General features: G+C 34.6%; 2 protein-coding genes across 2 annotated transcripts; both read left to right on the forward strand.

The window, feature by feature from the left end:
* Nucleotides 1–5,906: 5,906 nt before the first annotated feature.
* LOC112003134 (F-box/FBD/LRR-repeat protein At1g16930) lies at nt 5,907–9,584 on the forward strand. The gene is made up of 5 exons (XM_024035310.2): nt 5,907–6,106; nt 6,524–6,619; nt 6,775–7,680; nt 7,768–7,911; nt 9,116–9,584. The coding sequence occupies exons 1-5, from the start codon at nt 6,056–6,058 to the stop codon at nt 9,422–9,424; spliced, it is 1,506 nt and encodes a 501-aa protein (XP_023891078.1). The 5' UTR covers nt 5,907–6,055; the 3' UTR covers nt 9,425–9,584.
* Nucleotides 9,585–15,465: 5,881 nt separating this feature from the next.
* Nucleotides 15,466–18,646, forward strand: LOC112003125 (LIM domain-containing protein WLIM2b). Its single transcript, XM_024035301.2, has 6 exons — nt 15,466–15,758; nt 16,348–16,616; nt 16,985–17,084; nt 17,184–17,218; nt 17,341–17,430; nt 18,139–18,646. The coding sequence occupies exons 2-6, from the start codon at nt 16,476–16,478 to the stop codon at nt 18,346–18,348; spliced, it is 576 nt and encodes a 191-aa protein (XP_023891069.1). The 5' UTR covers nt 15,466–15,758; nt 16,348–16,475; the 3' UTR covers nt 18,349–18,646.
* The last annotated feature ends 500 nt before the right edge of the window (nt 18,647–19,146 follow it).

Here is a 19,146-nt window from a genome sequence, read left to right on the forward strand (position 1 = left end):
GATTCAATCAATGGAGAAAAGGATGCGACTTACAGCTAAATGTTCAAAAAACAAGGTGAAACCCATTAAAAATTTGTACTAGCTAAGGTGCTACAAATTGAAAGTCTTTTTTTTTTTTTTTAAAGTGATGTTTACATTGTACCAATATTTATTTATAATTGAGTGTTTTTATGATTTAGCTGACTCTTTTTCTTTGTTTTCATCGATTTATTTAAGGGAAAATGTGTTTCCGAGGATTACATAAGTAACCTGTCTAGTGAAACTCTTGTTTCCATACTTTCACAATTGACACTAAGAGAAGCGGTGGCTACTAGTATCCTTGGTAGGAGATGGAGGTATTTGTGGACATCTATTACTATACTTGACTTTAATGCTACAAAGGCAACAGACACAATTCAATCAGGGCCTATGTATGTCAAATGGGTGGATCGTGTTTTGGGACAATATGAAGTCTCAACTATAAATGAATTCAGAAAATCATGAGAGAGAGAGAGAGAGAGAGAGAGAGAGAGAGAGAGAGAGAGAGAGCGAGCGAGCGAGCAAGAGCCAGCGTGAGTCTTCAAGAGCTAAGAGAGATTTGAGAAATTTTTTCAACATTACAGATTTGTTATTATGTACAGAACATAGTTTGTAATTTTATTAATATGGTAAGAGTAAATTGGGTAATTCACTTGGTCAAGCATTTCTATGTTTTACTCTCTCTCCAAAATCTCTTCAATCTCTTCTATGCTTTAATTCATGGTGAATGACAAATGGCATGACAATTGTATTAAACAAATCAAATAACATACCGATTGGCGAGGAGACCTGCCTCCACCGGCGGTTGTGGCGGCCTCATAACTGGGCATATCAATGGGAACCTCGAATATGCCCACAGCTGCACCAACATCAATGCTCCTCCAATCTGCATTGCCTTCGTCTCCGATGCCTTGCATATGTGCCTGTACAACCAGGCTAATGCTCCACTACCCCAATTGTATCTCCTCGCTTCGCTAATTGGGTTCAAGAACTATAGAGGCATCACTGATACCCGGTCTGTCGACTTGTCCATAAATAGAATGGACTCCAACCACACAAGTATGTGATTGCGCGCATGTTGCTGCACAACCTCGTCAGTAGCATCCACATCGAGGGGACCTCTAAACAGTGGCTTCAACTAGCTGACTCTTATCCTCGCTCTAGCAAGGATAAACTTGTTTTCACGGGGATGCAATACCGAGTCTGAAGGGCTATGACCCAATAAATCATGACACAACCCAAGCCAATCCAGCTTTACACTCCCAGTCACGAGCAACCAATCAATAGGAACCCCTAGCATCACCTCAATATCCTGTAAGGTGATACCCATCTCTCCATACAGTAAGTGAAATGTGTGCATCTCCGGATGCAAACGCTCGACCAATGCTGTGATAAGGGCGTGATCAACTTCCATGTTTGGAACCTTGAATAAACCTTCAAAACCCGCGTCAATTATGTAACAGGCAATCTGTGGGTCTAGCCCACACTAGGGTAACTCACAAGATCGGCATCTGCACTTTAGCACGCCTGGCATTGCCTACACACGAAAAAGTGTTGTCTTAGGATAGTGCATACATAATAATAATATGCAAGAAACAATAGGCTAACTGGTTAGTTACGAACATTTTGCAATATGTTAGTTATGATGTTAACTGGTTGAAATCAGCACTAAGGTGATGGGCATTATGTTTTGAAATGAATGAACAAAGTGCCTCACTATGTGAAATGGAGTAAAGAATTAGGAATCAAAGTCAGTTGTCTTATGTGTAGCCACGCCTATTTGTGTGTGCACATTTGGAAAAATAATGGCAGCGGATGCATTTTAATTGATTACTATAACTTTTACATGAGATCTACTGACTTTGAATATACCTTTTTATTAGCCACTACTGATGTTTAATATTTTTTGTAGCATTAGTAGTTTCAATATATCTAGAAATAAGACTTGATGCTATTAATGAAAGAGTGTTTGTAAATTCACGATTATTTCTGCTTCATACCATTTTCTCTTTGGATTAAATAAAATTCTGCCTAAACCAAAAGAGAAATGATACCATTTCCAACATCTATTTACAAATAATCACAAAACCCTACAAAAAGAAAAAGAAACAATTTCAACATGTTTGAATGTCCGAAGTTCAGTACAACTACATACCTGACCAGCGGTAGGTGTCTCCCACAGCGTCATGGATCGATGAGCCAATTATCGTGTCAATTGTGTACCAATTGCAGGTTCAGGATCCACATTTGCCAGTTGCTGCATATCTGACATGCATGCAATCATGTTAATAAACCATTGATTGCAGGTAGACATTAACAATACTGCTAGGACTTGCAATTATAAACATTCATAATTTTCAATACAACCAGGACTTGCAAAAAACATAGAACTTGTTTCAAAGTGAATATAAGTTAACCTTATTACATGTTCAATTTAAAAACCAATGTCACAAATGACTGAACAAGAGGTCAACTAAGATTGGAGAAAAAAAAAATTCAATCAATGTTGCAGGCACAATCTTTTTCCGAAGTGATTTGTCATTTGTTGAAATGTCAAAATATGAGTGGTGCCACATCATTTTTGTAAGACCTCGTCATTGAAATTAGTTATATTTTGTACCGTACGCAACAACCATCTCAACCCTTGTAAAAACAAAAATCACAACACTAGAAGTATGCATGTCTAACGTAGTGATTAAATAAGTTATATAACTTTCTTAAAACATTCACTAAAATTATCTAATTAAATATTAAAATAAACAATGGAAACTTTTACTTCAAGTTGCATGACAGAAGGTCATTGTGTAACACTAAGTTCTTATTAAAAAAAAAAAAAAAAGAAGGTGAATGATTAAAATAATCATAAATAAATAATGAAACTTATCAATTATCTTGATGTAAGTGTTGTACTGTAGAATTAAACTTTAATAAGAGTTTTACCCAAACAAAATTGTCTTGATAATTTTAGTGAATCACACAACGAAAACTAATGTTCCATATGTAGCATTTACATTGAGTCACATGGTGTAAACACAACATGACCCACTGCCTGCCTGGCAACATTGATTTCTCAGTAGGTAGGTGCTGCTAGCCTATTGGTGATCTCCCTATAAAGGCCAGATTGTGCCATTGATTTAGGGTAAAGGAATAGCGATTGGTGTTGAATCTGAAACTGGTATTGCTAAGATTTGTAATCAAGTTAAAGCCATAATATCAACACAACTATAAATTTTTGAGGTGGTTCTTAAACTTGCTACCAGAAAGTTTATGTTAGCACAATTTATAAGAAAATAGTTCAATCAAATTTGAATTGCACATGGTCATGTAATTAAATTATTGGTCGAAGGTAAATCCAAAGAGTTTTCTTCCTTTGACCAAGCCATTGGTTTTATACTTGGTAAACAGGAGATTCTAGGCTTTTGCCCCTCTTGAGCAAAAAATTAGGCAATAAGATGTGTCTATAGCTTTATTGAGTCTCAAGTCAATTTATTATAAGTATTTGAAAATTTTATATTTTAAACCTCCTACTTTAACCGAACAAACTAAACCCACAATCCATATTAAAGCCCAAATACAATATAGTTCCACTTAACTGGGTAAAGATTATAATTTTTTTTTATTTACTTTTTGTTGTAATTATAGAGTTTGATTTGCTACCCTTTCAAACTATATGAATTAAAAAGAAATTTTCCCTAATAATGAACACCATTGTCATGCCACCGTCATGCTAGCATATATGATGGATAATTCCCAAGATCTTTACTCCATTTCTCTAGTATTGTTGATTAGGTGCAATGAGATTAAGTGAATGTATATAAATCATGACCTCACCGATTATGACCATCAACTATATTTTATATGAATTTGTGCCTTATTTATGCATCAAAACCCAGTTCGAAACCAAGCCCAAGAAAGCTAAAACAGAAACAATAATAATGAATAGAGAAAAATTTAACAAAGAAAACTTAAGAAGCCACACTAAAATCAGAGTACATGCACAAGCCACACTTAACTCAGCTTAAATGCAAAGGGAAAAAAATTAAACTCAGCATTTAAAATTACCTTAATATGTTTCTAATCCTTTAACTCTGAAGATGGATTGGGTTGAGCTTCTGCTATGGTGAGGGTTATGGTGAGAGTTTTGGGTGTGGGTTTGGGTGTGCAATTGGGTGTGGGTTTGGGTTGAGCTTTGGCCTACGGGTAGAAAACTTGAAGATGTGTTGAACTTGGAATGCATTGAGGGAGACAGAACGAACTAAGGGTGGCTATTGATCAGACTAAAGGAGGAAGGGAGACAAACTGTTTTGGAGACATTACATTCAAAATTAAGCATTTATTCTGCATAAAACTCGGTTTCCCCATTGCCGAGTTCTAAACAGTAACGCAGGAATATTTTATTGCGAAAAAGCCATGGTGGCAATCCAACGTGGCATCAACCTGCCCAGAACTCGGTTTTGAAATAATCGAGTACTTTAAGTAACTCGATTTTAAGGTAATCGAGTATCGAAATAGGGACACGCTCCTAAATAGTTTGGAAATAGGGACATATTGCCAAATATTTTGCTCAATAGGGGCAAAAGGCTAGAATCTCCCTGTTATTTAAGAGGTTTTCCTGTTTGGGATCCTCAATTTAGATGCCCAAAATACCTTCAAATTTATCTGTTTTTAAGGCTTAAATCATAGGAATATACATGTAAAATTAGTAATTTAAAAACACCTAATTTTTAGCTAAATTAAAAAAAAAAAAAAAAATTTCTCCCACTTTCACATTTTTCTCCTATGTTAGTTGTCAAGTACTATTAGAACTTCTTTTTTTGAAAAAAAAAAAAAAAACTGATTTTTTTCCATAAATGTAGCATTTTTTTTAATCACTAAACTGCTTTTTTTTTTTTACCTCCAAATTTCTCTCTCACATTAGTAGTCAAGTACTAATACAATTTCTTCTTAAAATAAAAAATAAATGAACCCCAAAAAAAAAACTCATCTCTGGCGCTTGTGTGATGAGATATATATATATATATATATATATATATATATTGTAAGGACCTGTTTTGAGCTTATAGCCCACTATATGGAATGGCTTCAGCCCAAAAACAATGAATTTGTAGAGAATGGGTTGGAGAACTAGGCTTTCGTTGATCAAACAAGTATTGGAATCAATTAGAGGATCAGAGAATGAAACAAAATAGGATTATACTAAAGAAAAATGGCCCTCGGCAAGTTCCAAGGTGTCTTGTTCTCTTATATTATCTTTAAATTTAGTTACAAGTTTTGTTCTTGAATATTACAGAGTTTTCCTTTAGATTTTTTCCGATCCCTTGTCCTCAAAGGTATCCTCCTTTATATATCTTCTTCCAAAGCATCTTGATCTTACATTTGTTAAGCATTTGAGCCATCACTTGAGTGTCTGTCCAATCAAGTACACTCTCTGGTCTTATATGTCTTGGGGTAACCAATTTCACTATGTTCAAGGGTCTTCTCTATATTAATGCGACTAAGAAAGCAGCTGCAAAACATTAAATACGGTGATGACAGCTTTGTTCCTAAGATATCTTAGGACTTCCTTCAGTCCAATATCCTTTTGATGGTTATTCATACTGACAGAACCTCCTGGGAGGTTTTTCGGCCCTAATGAGCTATTTCTTCTGACCTCGGCTCTAACTTGCCGAGGGTATATTGTCCTCGGCCACTACTTCCTTGAGACTCCGAAACCAAAACCTAACATTTTCCTTACCAACACGGCCTTCTTTGCTGAAAATTACTCATATTTATAATAATCCTTATCCTTAACTTGGGCTATGGGCTCATTATAATAAACTTACATTAGGAGTTTTGGGCCTAACATCCCTCTCTCTATATATATATATATATTCCCTCTCCAAAAATTGTATACGTATCAAAAACCCTAGTTCCTGCAGCACTTTCTAAGTACTTTAAAAGGTTTGTTAGAGCTTCGGTCTAAGAGCTTTTTATTTATTGTTTTGAGAGCTAGAGAGGGACGGTCTTACAATCACATCCTTCCTAAAACTCAGTCCCGATGGAGCTCCATCGCGATCTCGAAGGCAATTTTTTGACAGAACCTCCACAGGTATTAATTGATCTATCTATGTTGTCCTTTGCTCCGTTTATAGTGTGGTTCTAAAAAAATTACGTTTGTTTCTGTAGAATATACATAATTCTGGGAAAACTTTGTGTCTTGATAAATTTTGGACAGAGATGTTAGGTCTTTTCTTTTACCTTCTATAAAAATTCTATCTTTATGCACGTATTATTGTTATTATTATTCAATTGTGGTTTAGAAGGCGTTGGTTTCTAAAAAATACGTTTGTTTCGGTGTAATTTTGTTATAGTAGTATTTATTATTTGCTAAACTTGTTTTTCTTTTTTTTTAAAGTATAAACTAAAATTTGCTAAATTGCTAACAAGTTTCTGTCTTTTCATCAAATTATTGTTTCCTGGGCACTAATTTCAAATTTTCAATGTGCATCTGATTTTTGCTTAGCAGAACTCTGCGCGTTTGCATAATAGCAAACGAAGAATTAGCTGGATTCAATCAATGGAGAAAAGGGTGCGACTTACAGCTAAATGTTCAAAAAACAAGGTGAAACCCATTAAAAATTTGTACTAGCTAAGGTGCTACAGATTGAAAGTCTTTTTTTTATAGTGATCGTTTACATTGTGCCAATATTTATTTATTATTGAGTGTTTTTATGATTTAGCTGAATCTTTTTCTTTGTTTTCATCGATTTATTTAAGGGAAAATGTGTTTCCGAGGATTACATAAGTAACCTGTCTAGTGAAACTCTTGTTTCCATACTTTCACAATTGACACTAAGAGAAGCGGTGGCTACTAGTATCCTTGGTAGGAGATGGAGGTATTTGTGGACATCTATTACTATACTTGACTTTAATGCTACAAAGGCAACAGACACAATTCAATCAGGGCCTATGTATGTCAAATGGGTGGATCGTGTTTTGGGACAATATGAAGTCTCAACTATAAATGAATTCAGGATTTCTTTTGATTTGGATCAAAATTCTACGCATGCTATTAATAGTTGGATCGAGTTTGCAATGACAAGGGAAGTTCAAAGGCTTGAGATGGACTTGTTAGGGCAACGTCCTTATAATAACTTGTCTTCAAGGCGTTGTAGTTCTAAGTGTAAACGACTTTGGAGAAGCCAAAGTTGTGGGTCTTCTAGGGAGCAATTTTGTTTGAATCTTCTCAGCGCCCGATCTCCAACATTTCATGGCAATAAGTTTCTCAAAGATCTTTATTTGAAGAATGTTGGCATAACTCAGGAAGTTATTGAGTACTTTTTAGCCAATTGTCCCAAGCTTGAGCGATTATCTGTATGTGGATCAAGACATTTGGTAGAATTAAGTGTTTCTGGATCATCCCTCTCTTTGAAACACTTGGAGGTAGTCTACTGCACTTGCTTAAAATATGTTGAGATCTTTGACACAAGCCTTATATCATTTAAGTATGTGGGGTTGGATATAGACTTGTTTATAGAAAATGTGCCATTGCTTGTTGATCTTTATATCGGTGTGGGAAAAGGAAATCTCGGTATACCGTTCCTAGATGACTACCTCTCCCAGTTCTCTTGCTGTCTTTCTCAGCTACAAGTACTTACTCTTGAATTAATTGATGGATTTGTGGTTAGTATTTCTTTATGTGTTTGCCCTTTCTTTCCATCCCATATGTTATCACGTCGTTTACTTTTTTTTTTTTTTTGGTTTCTCCAGGATGATGTACACAGTGAATTTTTTCCTCCATTAAATAATCTTAAAAAGTTGGTATTAGAGGTTGGAGCATGGGGAGACGACGATCTCCTTGGACTCACTCCCTTGATAAACGCATGCCCTTACTTGCAGATACTTGAGTTGAAGGTGAATGTTTATTAGATACTAGATAATGATTCCATGATATGCACACACACAACATGCCTCATCTGTTTGAAATGCAGCTTTTGTATGTGTTGGCTCTTGCACATTCTCCACTTCCTATCATTAAAATGGATGATTTAACCATTTCATCTGCAGGGTATCTATATTTAGGCTTGATGACTTTCTCTTGCTGACACTATATAGTTTTGTTTTCTTGTTCTTGTTTAGTTTTTGTTGGTATTTGCTATATGAATCATCACTCTGTTTGTGCAATTTATATCATATCATGAATCAATCTGAGGGTTTTTTTTGGGACATGACTGTTATATTTTATGCAATCTCTTACATGAACTCATATTTTGTAAGGGATATGTTTCATTCTCATAATTGAACTTATATGCTTTAGTGGAACCACTTCTAGTAAATTATTATCCAATCTTAGAAAGGATGGTAATAACACCTCAACCTTGGAAGGATCGGGTTGGAAGTTCAAACCCATGGGTTAATTGTGGGATTGAATGGGATAAGTCAAACTAAGAAATTTAAGAAATTAAGCCAATAGTTATGCTTTTGTAAGTACCATGTCTATTTATTTAGGCCTAATTTTGTTGTTTACCAAATTAGACTCTAACTTGGATGGATTGAGTGTTTTATGGGTCTGAGAATGTCATCTTCAGTCTACGAAATAAAAAAGTAAATATGGATATCGTAAGTTCCTAGGCCATACGATTCACAATGGCCTTTTTCCAAAAATGTTTGGCATTAGTGAAGGAAGGTATTATAAGTCCTTCCATGATTTCATGATGCAGAATCTCTGTCGAGAGTTGCTTAAATCCATCTTTTGATGCTCAGCTGAAGAAAACATGCGCTTAGCATGTGAGGTAGCGTTTGTAATAATAAATTTATATATATACAGTTTGTAATCCCAAAACTGTCGCAGGTAATATTAGCAAACTCTGTAAGATCCTGGTTGGTATTGGACAGTTGCTTGGGACATTTTCCTAGTTTATTTGTTACAATCAAACTAATTGTCAAGTTTGATGCTTTTGCCTTCCCCCCTCGATTGTCTACTGATTGTGTCTGCATATTTGTTCTTTCTAGTAAATTATATTCAGCTACTATCGATACTCATTTAGGTGCATATACATATTTTTTTCTATGCTTGTGTTTTATCAATAATGGGAGAACTCCTTTTTTCTCTTTGTAGATGCCATGGATAAATGTCGAAGATCATGACAGAAGAAAAATGAGGAGGGGTATCAAATGCCCACATAAATACCTCAAGGTGTTGGAAATTTACGGATATGCTGGACGCACATGTGAATTTGAGTTTGTCATGTACTTTATTAGGAATGCTGTGGCACTTGAGAAAATTTTGATTGATCCTCGTGATCAAATTGTCAAGCGAACTCCCTTCGCGAGTGCTAATTTGAAGATGGAACGAACTGCAAGACGTCTTGCCAAGAGCCAGCTTGAAGCAAAGGTGCCCCCATCCATCCAGTTGGTAATATTGTAATCTTAGGCTTGCGTGAGCTTAATTTTTTTAAACTGAAAAAATATACTTATTTATTTAGTTCTTTGTTCTCATTTTTTGGCCATGGGTATATGGACCCCAAAATCTGCTAAATCCATGTATTATGGATGTTGATCTAGTTAATGAGTTATTTTATTTTTTATTTTTTGGATAAAAGACTAACCAAGAGCTTAAAAGCATTTGCATATGAAACAATTAGCGGCTTTACCAGCGGTAACAACTAACAATATATTACCTGATATAAAAGGAAAGAGCATGTCAAGTGATCAACTGCCTCCTATAACCTCAACTGAAAACCTCTTGTAGAATTTTACCAAGAAGCAGATCAGACACTGTTGGGAGAATTGTTGACTTTTCCACTTGTTAGATAAATTTCTCCTGACTTTCCTTCTCAATAGGACGCCCTTGGTAAACTCAGTAGGAGAAAGGATTGAATTTGGTGATCGGATTCGGATCAGGTGCAATAGGGCTATTGCACTATTAGTCATTATTCTTCCTCTGTGGTAGGGTTGGTTACCATTTATCAAGTAGTAGTATCCACAAACTACCTCACTTCAAGAACCTAGCAAGACTCATCCTGACTATATTTTTCACAAGTTTTTTCTTTAAGTTTTGGGTAAATATTTATTTGGTTCGTACCTTTTACACTTTGTTCCTTAAGGTTTGAAATGTGACAGTTTAGTCTCATCTTTTGGTACTATGTCATAATAATTAATGCCCTTAAGTGATGGAAAATGCTGACATATTTAATGGAATTTTTTATTTTTTTTATGCTACACATGTACTGCCATGAGAATTTTATTTATTTATTTATTTAAGTTCTAACAAAGAGAGGCTAGAATGTAAGTTACACCTTTTAAAATTTAATTGAAATTCATGTAAATCCTCTAACTTTACTTTCGTGTGGTGGTCGTTGGTTGTGGGGTGATATTTTGTTTTGTTTTGTTTTGTTTTGTTTTGTTTTGTTTTGTTTTTTTTTTTTTTTTTTTTTAAAAAAAAAAAAAAAAATCTAATGTTGATGCTTTCAATATATATGTGTGTGTGTGTGTGTGTGTGGCCCCTCACCCCCCACAAGACCTAGAACTTGTGAAGTGACCATTATGCCCAGGGATGTAGTTCTTGTAAATGCTATGCTATGCTAACATAGATCAAGTAACTTTTGATGTGATAAAGTAGCATTTTTTAGAACACGTAATACTAGTGCTCTAAAGCATTACCATGTTTCATGTTATAAACTGTGGATATTTTCACTAGGGGTGTGGAGTCAACTTGCAACTTGCCAAAACTGACCCAAACTTGATCCAATCCATTGGGTTCGGGTAAGTAGACTGTAGATTCGTAAATCTACCTAATTCAACTTGATCTACCTATATTTAATATATATTATATGTTTTTGTTAATTACTCTTTTGCCCTGATCCTTGATATAAATTAGAAACTCTAACCTATTATATTATTTTCTCATTTCAAAAGATGTGAGGGGGCAACAAACCGTTGTAATACTTATGCAGTTATGTTGTTCTGTGTTGTTTCTCAACTAAGTTGGAATAAAATGATTTGATATTTTACTTAGAATGGATAGCAAACACTTGTAATACTATTAGGTGTTGCTATTTTAATGCTGTAGTTTTTTTTTCTTTATAAAAATAATTAAATAAAGTCCAATCCAACCCCCGTGAGTTGGATGTGGACTTTTGTGATGAGTTGGGTTGAGTGTTTTTTAAACCCAAAAATTGTGAGTTTGATTTAAAAACCTATCAACTTGACACACCCCTAATTTTCACATTAATCATGAATATTTTTTTTAGGTAGTATTAATTATAAATATTGATGTAAAGTAGTGGATATAAACCAAAAGTATTTATTAATTATATATATATATTTCATCTTTTTCTCCTCTTTCCTTTACACCAATCAAGTATATAATATAAATAAGGGTAAAATATCATTTTCGTCCCTAAACTATCACAAAAGTTCGTTTTTCATCCCTAAACTTTCAAAGGTCGTTTTTCATCCCTGAACTATCACAAAAGTTCGTTTTTCGTCCCTAAACTTTCAAAAGTTCTATTTTCGTCCCTAAACTTTTCCAAATGTATTGATTTTCGTCCCTCTCACATCAGCACACTGTCAAAGCCACGTCAGCACTCCGTCAGACAGAGGGACGAAAATCAATACATTTGGAAAAGTTTAGGGACGAAAATAGAACTTTTGAAAGTTTAGGGACGAAAAACGAACTTTTGTGATAGTTCAGGGACGAAAAACGAACTTTTGAAAGTTTAGGGACGAAAAACGAACTTTTGTAATAGTTTAGGGATGAAAATGATATTTTACCCTATAAATAAACTTGAAAAAATTAAACTCGAACCGGAACCGGTTAGTACAATTGGACATGAACCAGTTAACTAAACTGAACTAAATAATAGAAACGTATATTTGCCTTTCGGACTAGCGAAAAATTGGCTACCCATAATTTCATGGGATTACAGTGAGAGAAATAAAGAAATTGTTCAAATAAGAGTGAAATTTCCAATAGATAACCATGATTCCCCACGCCCCCTTTGAGAAAGTGGATAACCATGAGCTGAAACTTGAAGCTCAGAAGTCTTTAATCTAAGTCACAGTTCGTTGCTCTGAATTTGAATATAGGATATTTCTGTGCAACTAGCCCTCCTTTTCGTGCTTTCATGTAATAAAAGGTCATCATCAGCTTGGTCAATCATAGACTGCATAGGCGTGCCTTGGCATATCTTAATATACCATTAAATCAATTATCAGTTTATTTCACCAAAATTTCACAGCTGTGACCTAGTTGTTTCATAATAAAAATTGTATAAATGGTTTTAGTGACCCAACACTGATTTCATGGGGGAATATAATTTTTTTTTTTTTTTTAAATTTTAACAAATGCCTTAAGGGTATTAGTTTATAAAATATTTTTAGCAATTTTTTTATAGAAAAAGAAAAAAATGAGATAATTGTTTTGACGGCTTTTTATATTTCTTATGAAATTGATGCAAAAATTTTCTTAAATAGTTTATTAATAATTTCCTAAGATTACTCCTTAATAAGACTTTTTTTTCTTAAATATTTCTTAGTTTGATTAATAAAAGATTTTGGATTAGAAAAAATTAAGTCAAGGATAGTGCTTTATGCAAGATTGAGATCCAGTGCAATAATTTTCTCTACTATTTGGAAGTATAGGCAGAAAAGAACCTGTTTTTAGCCGAACAGACAATTTTCTAGTCATGATCCATCAACCAATGATCAAGAGTAGTCAATGCGCAAGGAATCACCAAAGCCCATAATTTTCCCAAATGAGGACAACTAACCTATCAAAAACTAATATGAGCTTAAACAAGCCCACATTGCCACAGAAACACAAGGTAAAACCTAAGTACAATTCCTTAGGTGTTACCATTCTCCAATTAAAAGCAACTACATAGTTGTACTGACAATGCAGGAATAAATGTGTTATCTTTTTTGAGGATAATTAAATTCAACAATGTAATTCATTGATCAATAAAAATCACATGGTATAACTTAATTGGAAGCTTAAGCTATCTAATCTAACTAAGAAATTGTGCTTAAATTTTAACCAAACGAATTACAAAAACCAAATCTTTGATATTCAAAGCAAATCCCAAAGCACAAATCTGCGTGACAAACCAGCTAAACTGATAATCAGCCACAATGGCATACCCGAAGAATGGCCGTACTAAGATGACATGTGATATGTTTTATGAAAGTCTATGACCTTATACGGTTGGTCGTAAAGTATTTCCATGTTATATTTGAGTTTTTACTTTTTATTCCTTCTTTTCTTTCTATAGATTTTACCATGATGAAACGTGAACCTTGAAAATTTGAAATCTTCACTATCTTACTCTCTAATTCACAGTTCTTTGCTTGAAATTGAAATAAAAGGCAATTTCTAATTCTAAACAAAGAAAAAGAAAAAGAAATATAAGGCAATTCTAATTCTGTGGAGGATGCATTGAAGCCCAACCAGACTGCCTTTTTGTGCTCTCATGCAATAAAAGTTCATCATCATATTGGTCAATCATGTACCACAGACGCGTGCCTTGCCATATTTCTCTATATCCCGGGTTGGGTTTCTATGGTTTTAGGCATGTTGGGGAGACCAACAAGTGATATTAGAGCCCACGGTGGTGTGCAGCGAAGGTGATGAGGTGTTCATGGTCCCTATCTAGCGGGGACAGAGAAAGCTTAGACGGCCCACACAAAAAATCTTGGAGAAGAAAAAAAGAAAAAAGCCCAACAAATGAACATTGCTAATGGTGCTAAATAATGGTGTGATGCGAGGTTCCTATGGACATGGACGTGCGGGGTTCTCATGGATGTGCGTGTGGGGTTGACACGTAGTTCCCATGGATGGCGTACGAGAGACCCATGGATGACGCGTCAATGAAGTGAAAAGCCCATTAGGTAAGGGGGAGTAAGAAGGACTTGTTCATGGCCCACAGAGAGATCTTGAAGCTCATAGAGAGGCAGACTCACACGTGAGGGGGAGATTATTGGGTTACACGTGTGAGTGAAGTCCCACATTGAATAAAGATGAGAAGAATGAGTAGTTAATATAACATAATTGAGCACATACCCATTGGGCTTAGGTCTTTTGGGTTAAAGTTTGTCTCTATATGTTATATTAATTACTCAAAGGAAGTTCCCTAAGGTGTTTATTTCTCCCAACAAGGCATTCAGTAGATTCAAATAAATACTAATTCGTTTCTCAAAAAAAAGGAAAAAGAAAAAAGAAAATACCAGTTCAGGTTTTGATTTGGTTAATGTGAAATTATTTTCAACATTAAAAAAACGTTTCAAATTTACTTTTTTTTTTTTAATCCCTTGGTCATTGTTCTGTTAATCTCATAAACAAAGAGATCAATAGAAATTAACAAAAGAACTAATAACATTCATCGGAAAAATCACACACTCTCTAAACTTAGAGTCCCAACAATGATTTATTGGGGAACATAATTAAAAAAATGAGTTTTTTTTTTTTTTTGAAAAGCTAATTGATAACTTAAGAGTATTGTTTTGGGAAATATTTTTAGTAACTTTTTATAGAAAAAAAGAAAAGAAAAAGTAATTAACATTTTTTACAACTTTTTACCTTTTTTATAAAAATGATATCAGAATTTTCTTTAAATAATTTATTAACAATTATCCATTAACATGATTTTTTTAAAAAGAATTTTTTTAAGAAGAATTGAAAAGGGTTTGGAAAAAGAGAGTAAGGGACTTCCTAGATGAGTTTCGGAGAGCCAATACTTAAATCTCCATAAACTCAAATATAGTTGGTCCGACAAATTGGTGCCCACCACCAATCTCTCTTTTTAAACTAAATTTTGATGCAGCAATATTTACAGACCGAGCAGCTTCAAGGGTTGGTGCTATTATACATAATGATAGAGGTGAAGTTATGGCTTCTTTATCAGCTAAGGGTCTGCTGGTGACAAGTAGTGAGGAGGTTGAAATTCTAGCTTGTCGTTGACCTGTTGAGTTTGCTATTGAGAGTTGGTTGTCAAAGGTGATAACAAGACAATCACATTGTCTATGAGGTCGAAGAAATGCTTGCTTTCTTGGCTGGGACACATTTTTTAGGATGCTATTTGCCTTCTCAACTATCTATGATGGTTGGAGCCTTGGAGGTTCACTATGCTAAACGAAGTGCCCACTCTGGCTCGTCCGTTAGTTAGGTATGCTAGAAATGTCTTGAGTGATGTCATTTGGCTAGAGAATTCTCCTTCTCCCTGCTGTAGAGGCTTTGTCCTTTTCCCCAAAAAATGAGTTTACCGTTTAAGTTGCTGTTTTTGACCGTAATTACATACCTGAAAAGGTTAAGCATGAAAGTAAAAAATAATAATATTGTCCCCACCAAAAGACCAAACCAGAAAGTGGTCAGCCAGTAAAAATTTTCCCCTTAATTAACAAAGCCCAACAACAACAACAGCTAGCCAAAAAGCCGCGTGATTGTGAGTCCATTACTCATTGAGAATCGTTGAACCAGACAAAGTGGAGACAAAGCGTTTCCAGCCAAGATAATTTTTTGCCCACTTTTTTTTATTATTCCCCTATATTCTCTCCCTTTATTCTTCTCTGTATCTTTAGGGGTGTATTAGTATTTTACTACTTTTATCTACATGTTTCACTTCGCTGCATCCATTAGCTGCATATAACCTCTCTGACCCTCTTCGTATTCCACTTCCTTCCTCCATTTCTCAACTTTCTTTCTTGGGTTTTCTTAGATCGAGAAGTGTCAAACTCACAGATCCACTTTTATTCTCTTTGTTCAGGTTAGCATCTTTGACCCTACCATTTTTTTTTTTTTAAGGTACAAGCTTAATCTACTAAAAGAACCAGATCTTGTTCTTTCTCCTTGTGCTTGATTATATGTTCACATTTTATCAGTTTTCTTTGTGGGTTGGTGTTAGAGATTCTTAAGTTTAATTATTATGTGATTCTGTTAGTCTCTGATGTGTCGGGAAATGAAAGAACTTGAATTTTGCTTACCCCTTTTTTTCTTCATGTAATGTGAGTGCTTAATCCAAGTCAAATTTTTTTTTTTTTTTTTTATAAGGATTAATCCAAGTCAAATTTCTGTATATGATTCTAGTTGAGTTGGGTTTTAGTTGTTTATTTATTTTTTGAAGAAACCCATTTGGATAAATCATTTGAAGTTTCAGAATTTTGGGTTTTTTTTTTCACTCCTTAGTTAAGTTTGATTTTAGTTTTCTGAAGGAACCCATGTGGAAAAATCAATTAAAGTTTCAGAATTTTGGGTTGTTTTTGTTTCCTGCTTAACCAAACAGAATGAATGGGTTATTTTCCCTGATTTGACATACTCTGACCGCATTCTTGATTCTGTTTTCTGTGTTTTTTAAGTTCTTGGAGTAGATAAGATTGCTGTTTGGAAAAGGAATATCTGAGCAGGAAGCGATTTTGAAGCTGATCCATCGCCTTGGATTTGGCTGTATATTAAGTACTTAGAGAGAAGAGTCAGATCCAAGGCAATGGCTATGTCTTTCACTGGCACCCAACAAAAATGCAAGGTCTGTGAGAAGACAGTTTATCCAGTAGAGCAGCTATCTGCTGATGGGGTTGTTTACCACAAGTCTTGCTTCAAGTGCTCCCACTGCAAAGGGACCCTAAAGGTATATCTATCATCCTTGAAGACTCAATTTTTAATTTTTGGCTGGTGTAGCTTCAAATGTAGTACGTAGGCAGATGGAATGCATTTAATTTGTTGTGCTTTAGTTATGATTTAGGCTGAAATTACATGTTGACTGTAGATACAATGTGCAATTATCAGTATATAGAAGTATATAATGTTATCAACTGCCGTGTATGAATCAACCTTGAGTGAATTTTATACCATTCATACAGCATTATAAGGGTTTGATATGAAATCTAGTGAGATTGTTTGCATTAAGCCAGATTCTATTACTAAAGATAAGAAACTTCTGGCCTTTTGGATCGAGTTCTATGCAGGCTATTATCTGTGTAATTTACATGTTTTCAGCTCAGTAACTATTCTTCAATGGAAGGTGTTCTGTACTGTAAGCCTCACTTTGAGCAGCTCTTCAAGGAGACGGGTAGTTTCAACAAGAATTTTCAGTCACGTATGTCTTTTCTTTTGCCAAGATGAAGTTTTATATTTGATTTCTGTCAACAGTTTATTTTCTGCCTATTTAATTTTCCATGAATTTCATTTTCAACAGCTGCAAAGTCAGCTGAGAAGTTATCTCCAGAGCTGGTAAATTTTCCCTACTGCACTGCGTATATTCAAAATTTAAATATGAGAGGGCTAATATTTCATGAGGAGTCTCATGTGTATTAGTGTTGTCACTGATTCTCAAAAGCTTGAGTTGGTTTCAGACTAGGTCACCTAGCAAGGCTGCGAGCATGTTTTCTGGGACACAAGAAAAATGTGCTACTTGTGGTAAAACTGCTTACCCACTTGAGAAGGTAAAATTCTAATATCCCCTAAAGTCATTTTGTTGTTATATTCTACATGGAAAATCTCAAATTTTTTTCAGGTTGCTGACTCTGAGTGCTCTTCTTTTTCCACCTCTATTTCCTCTTTTCCTGGTCCAACCCTAGCAGTTTGGGGTTGTGATACCCTTTTAGTGATTTTTCTATTAGATAAGTGCATGTCTTGTATGCATCTGTTGTTAATTATAATTTACGGCATTGGAGTATGTAGATCTCACATTTCATATATAACATCTAACAAACATGGGGAAATAGGTATAGCATTCTCGATTCTTTGTTGACAATTATGTGCTGGAGTAGAGTGGGATTAATGTCTATAGTAATCTCAATTAGCAAATGTGGATTTAAGATTTCAAATTTGTTGATTCTAATGCCTTTGGCCCCCAGGTCCCTCATGTTTAATGAACTTTCAGGATCAAATACTAGCCAAATATGTCTATGTATGTATGCGTATAGTTGGCTAGCTTTTTACCTAGATTAGATCTGTTTGACATGGCTTATTCTTTTAGCTTTTTAGTTTATTTGGTTATGTATAGTTCTTTAAAGCCTCATTTTTTCTAGTTAAACTTTCAGCAAATAAGCTTAAAACAAAATGTAACATTCAAATGCACCTTAAATAGAATTTTACAAGTATGATAGTGTTGATTACAATGTTGGTTTGTTTTGACTAAAAATTTGCAGGTGACAGTGGAGAGCCAGGCCTACCACAAGTCATGTTTCAAGTGCTCTCATGGTGGTTGTCCTATAACCCCATCTAATTATGCAGCTCTAGAGGGCATTTTGTATTGCAAACACCATTTCTCCCAGCTTTTCAAGGAGAAAGGGAGCTACAACCATCTTATCAAGTCTGCATCATTGAAGCGTGCAGCAGCATCTACACCAGAGGCTTAAACTCCCTATCATTTATTATGGTTTGATTACATGGTTTTCTCTTTGTTTATGGGTGTGTTTCTTCTGATACCTAATTTTCTTGGTGGAGAATTGGCAAAACTTGGTTCTCTCTTTGCTTTTAGCTCATCATCAGTGTTGGGCGTACTGTTGTGTTTGCTTGAACATGGGATGCAAATCCAGCTTTTGTAAAACGACTTGCAGGACATCATTTTGCAGAAACTTCATGAGATTTATGTACCTTTTGTTTTGGCTTGTTACAAAGATATGGAGTGAGAAAAAATTTCATTTCTACTGTCTATTCTTTTTGCCTGTCCCCTTTACCTTCAAAACATTTGTTAGTCTTATTTTTTTAAATTTAAATTTTGTTTGGAATTTTTGAAAAATTTCCCCTAAAGTTACTAAAAGGAAAGGAAACTTTTAAATGATTAAAACATCACTGTGCAGATTTTTGTCTGTGCTTATAAGAGAATGTATTCCATGACAAATTTTGGAAATTAATTTTTTCTTGTATCAATCAAATAGGTGGAAGGAATTTTTTTTTTTTTTTTTTAATTCATCTAACCAAAACAGATCAACATTGTAATCAACACTATCACTTTTATTTATTGATTTTAATTAGTTTAATTAGTAAAATTTATTGTGAATGGAATACAGGTGTTGATCACTTCATTGGAGATGCGGGGTTAAAGACAATCTTATGGTCATGGTCCCATGTGTATGATTAAAGGAACTGATACCCATAAGTATATGGACCCCTTGGTTTTATTGTTTAAACAGATTGGATTTGCTAATCTCATC

This window comes from Quercus suber, unplaced genomic scaffold (assembly GCF_002906115.3).
Source record: "Quercus suber isolate HL8 unplaced genomic scaffold, Cork oak 2.0 scaffold_221, whole genome shotgun sequence".
In the NCBI taxonomy this organism is placed as follows: Eukaryota; Viridiplantae; Streptophyta; class Magnoliopsida; order Fagales; family Fagaceae; genus Quercus; species Quercus suber.

Excerpts from the sequence above, each read along its gene's own strand:
- LOC112003134 (XM_024035310.2), top strand. The coding sequence starts at position 6,056 with ATGGAGCTCCATCGCGATCTCGAAGGCAATTTTTTGACAGAACCTCCA. Across the intron at positions 6,620-6,774 it reads CTAAATGTTCAAAAAACAAG|GGAAAATGTGTTTCCGAGGA; the intron begins GTGAAACCCATT and ends GATTTATTTAAG. Across the intron at positions 7,681-7,767 it reads AATTAATTGATGGATTTGTG|GATGATGTACACAGTGAATT; the intron begins GTTAGTATTTCT and ends TGGTTTCTCCAG.
- LOC112003125 (XM_024035301.2), top strand. The coding sequence starts at position 16,476 with ATGGCTATGTCTTTCACTGGCACCCAACAAAAATGCAAGGTCTGTGAG. Across the intron at positions 17,219-17,340 it reads AGAAGTTATCTCCAGAGCTG|ACTAGGTCACCTAGCAAGGC; the intron begins GTAAATTTTCCC and ends AGTTGGTTTCAG. Across the intron at positions 17,431-18,138 it reads CTGCTTACCCACTTGAGAAG|GTGACAGTGGAGAGCCAGGC; the intron begins GTAAAATTCTAA and ends AAAAATTTGCAG.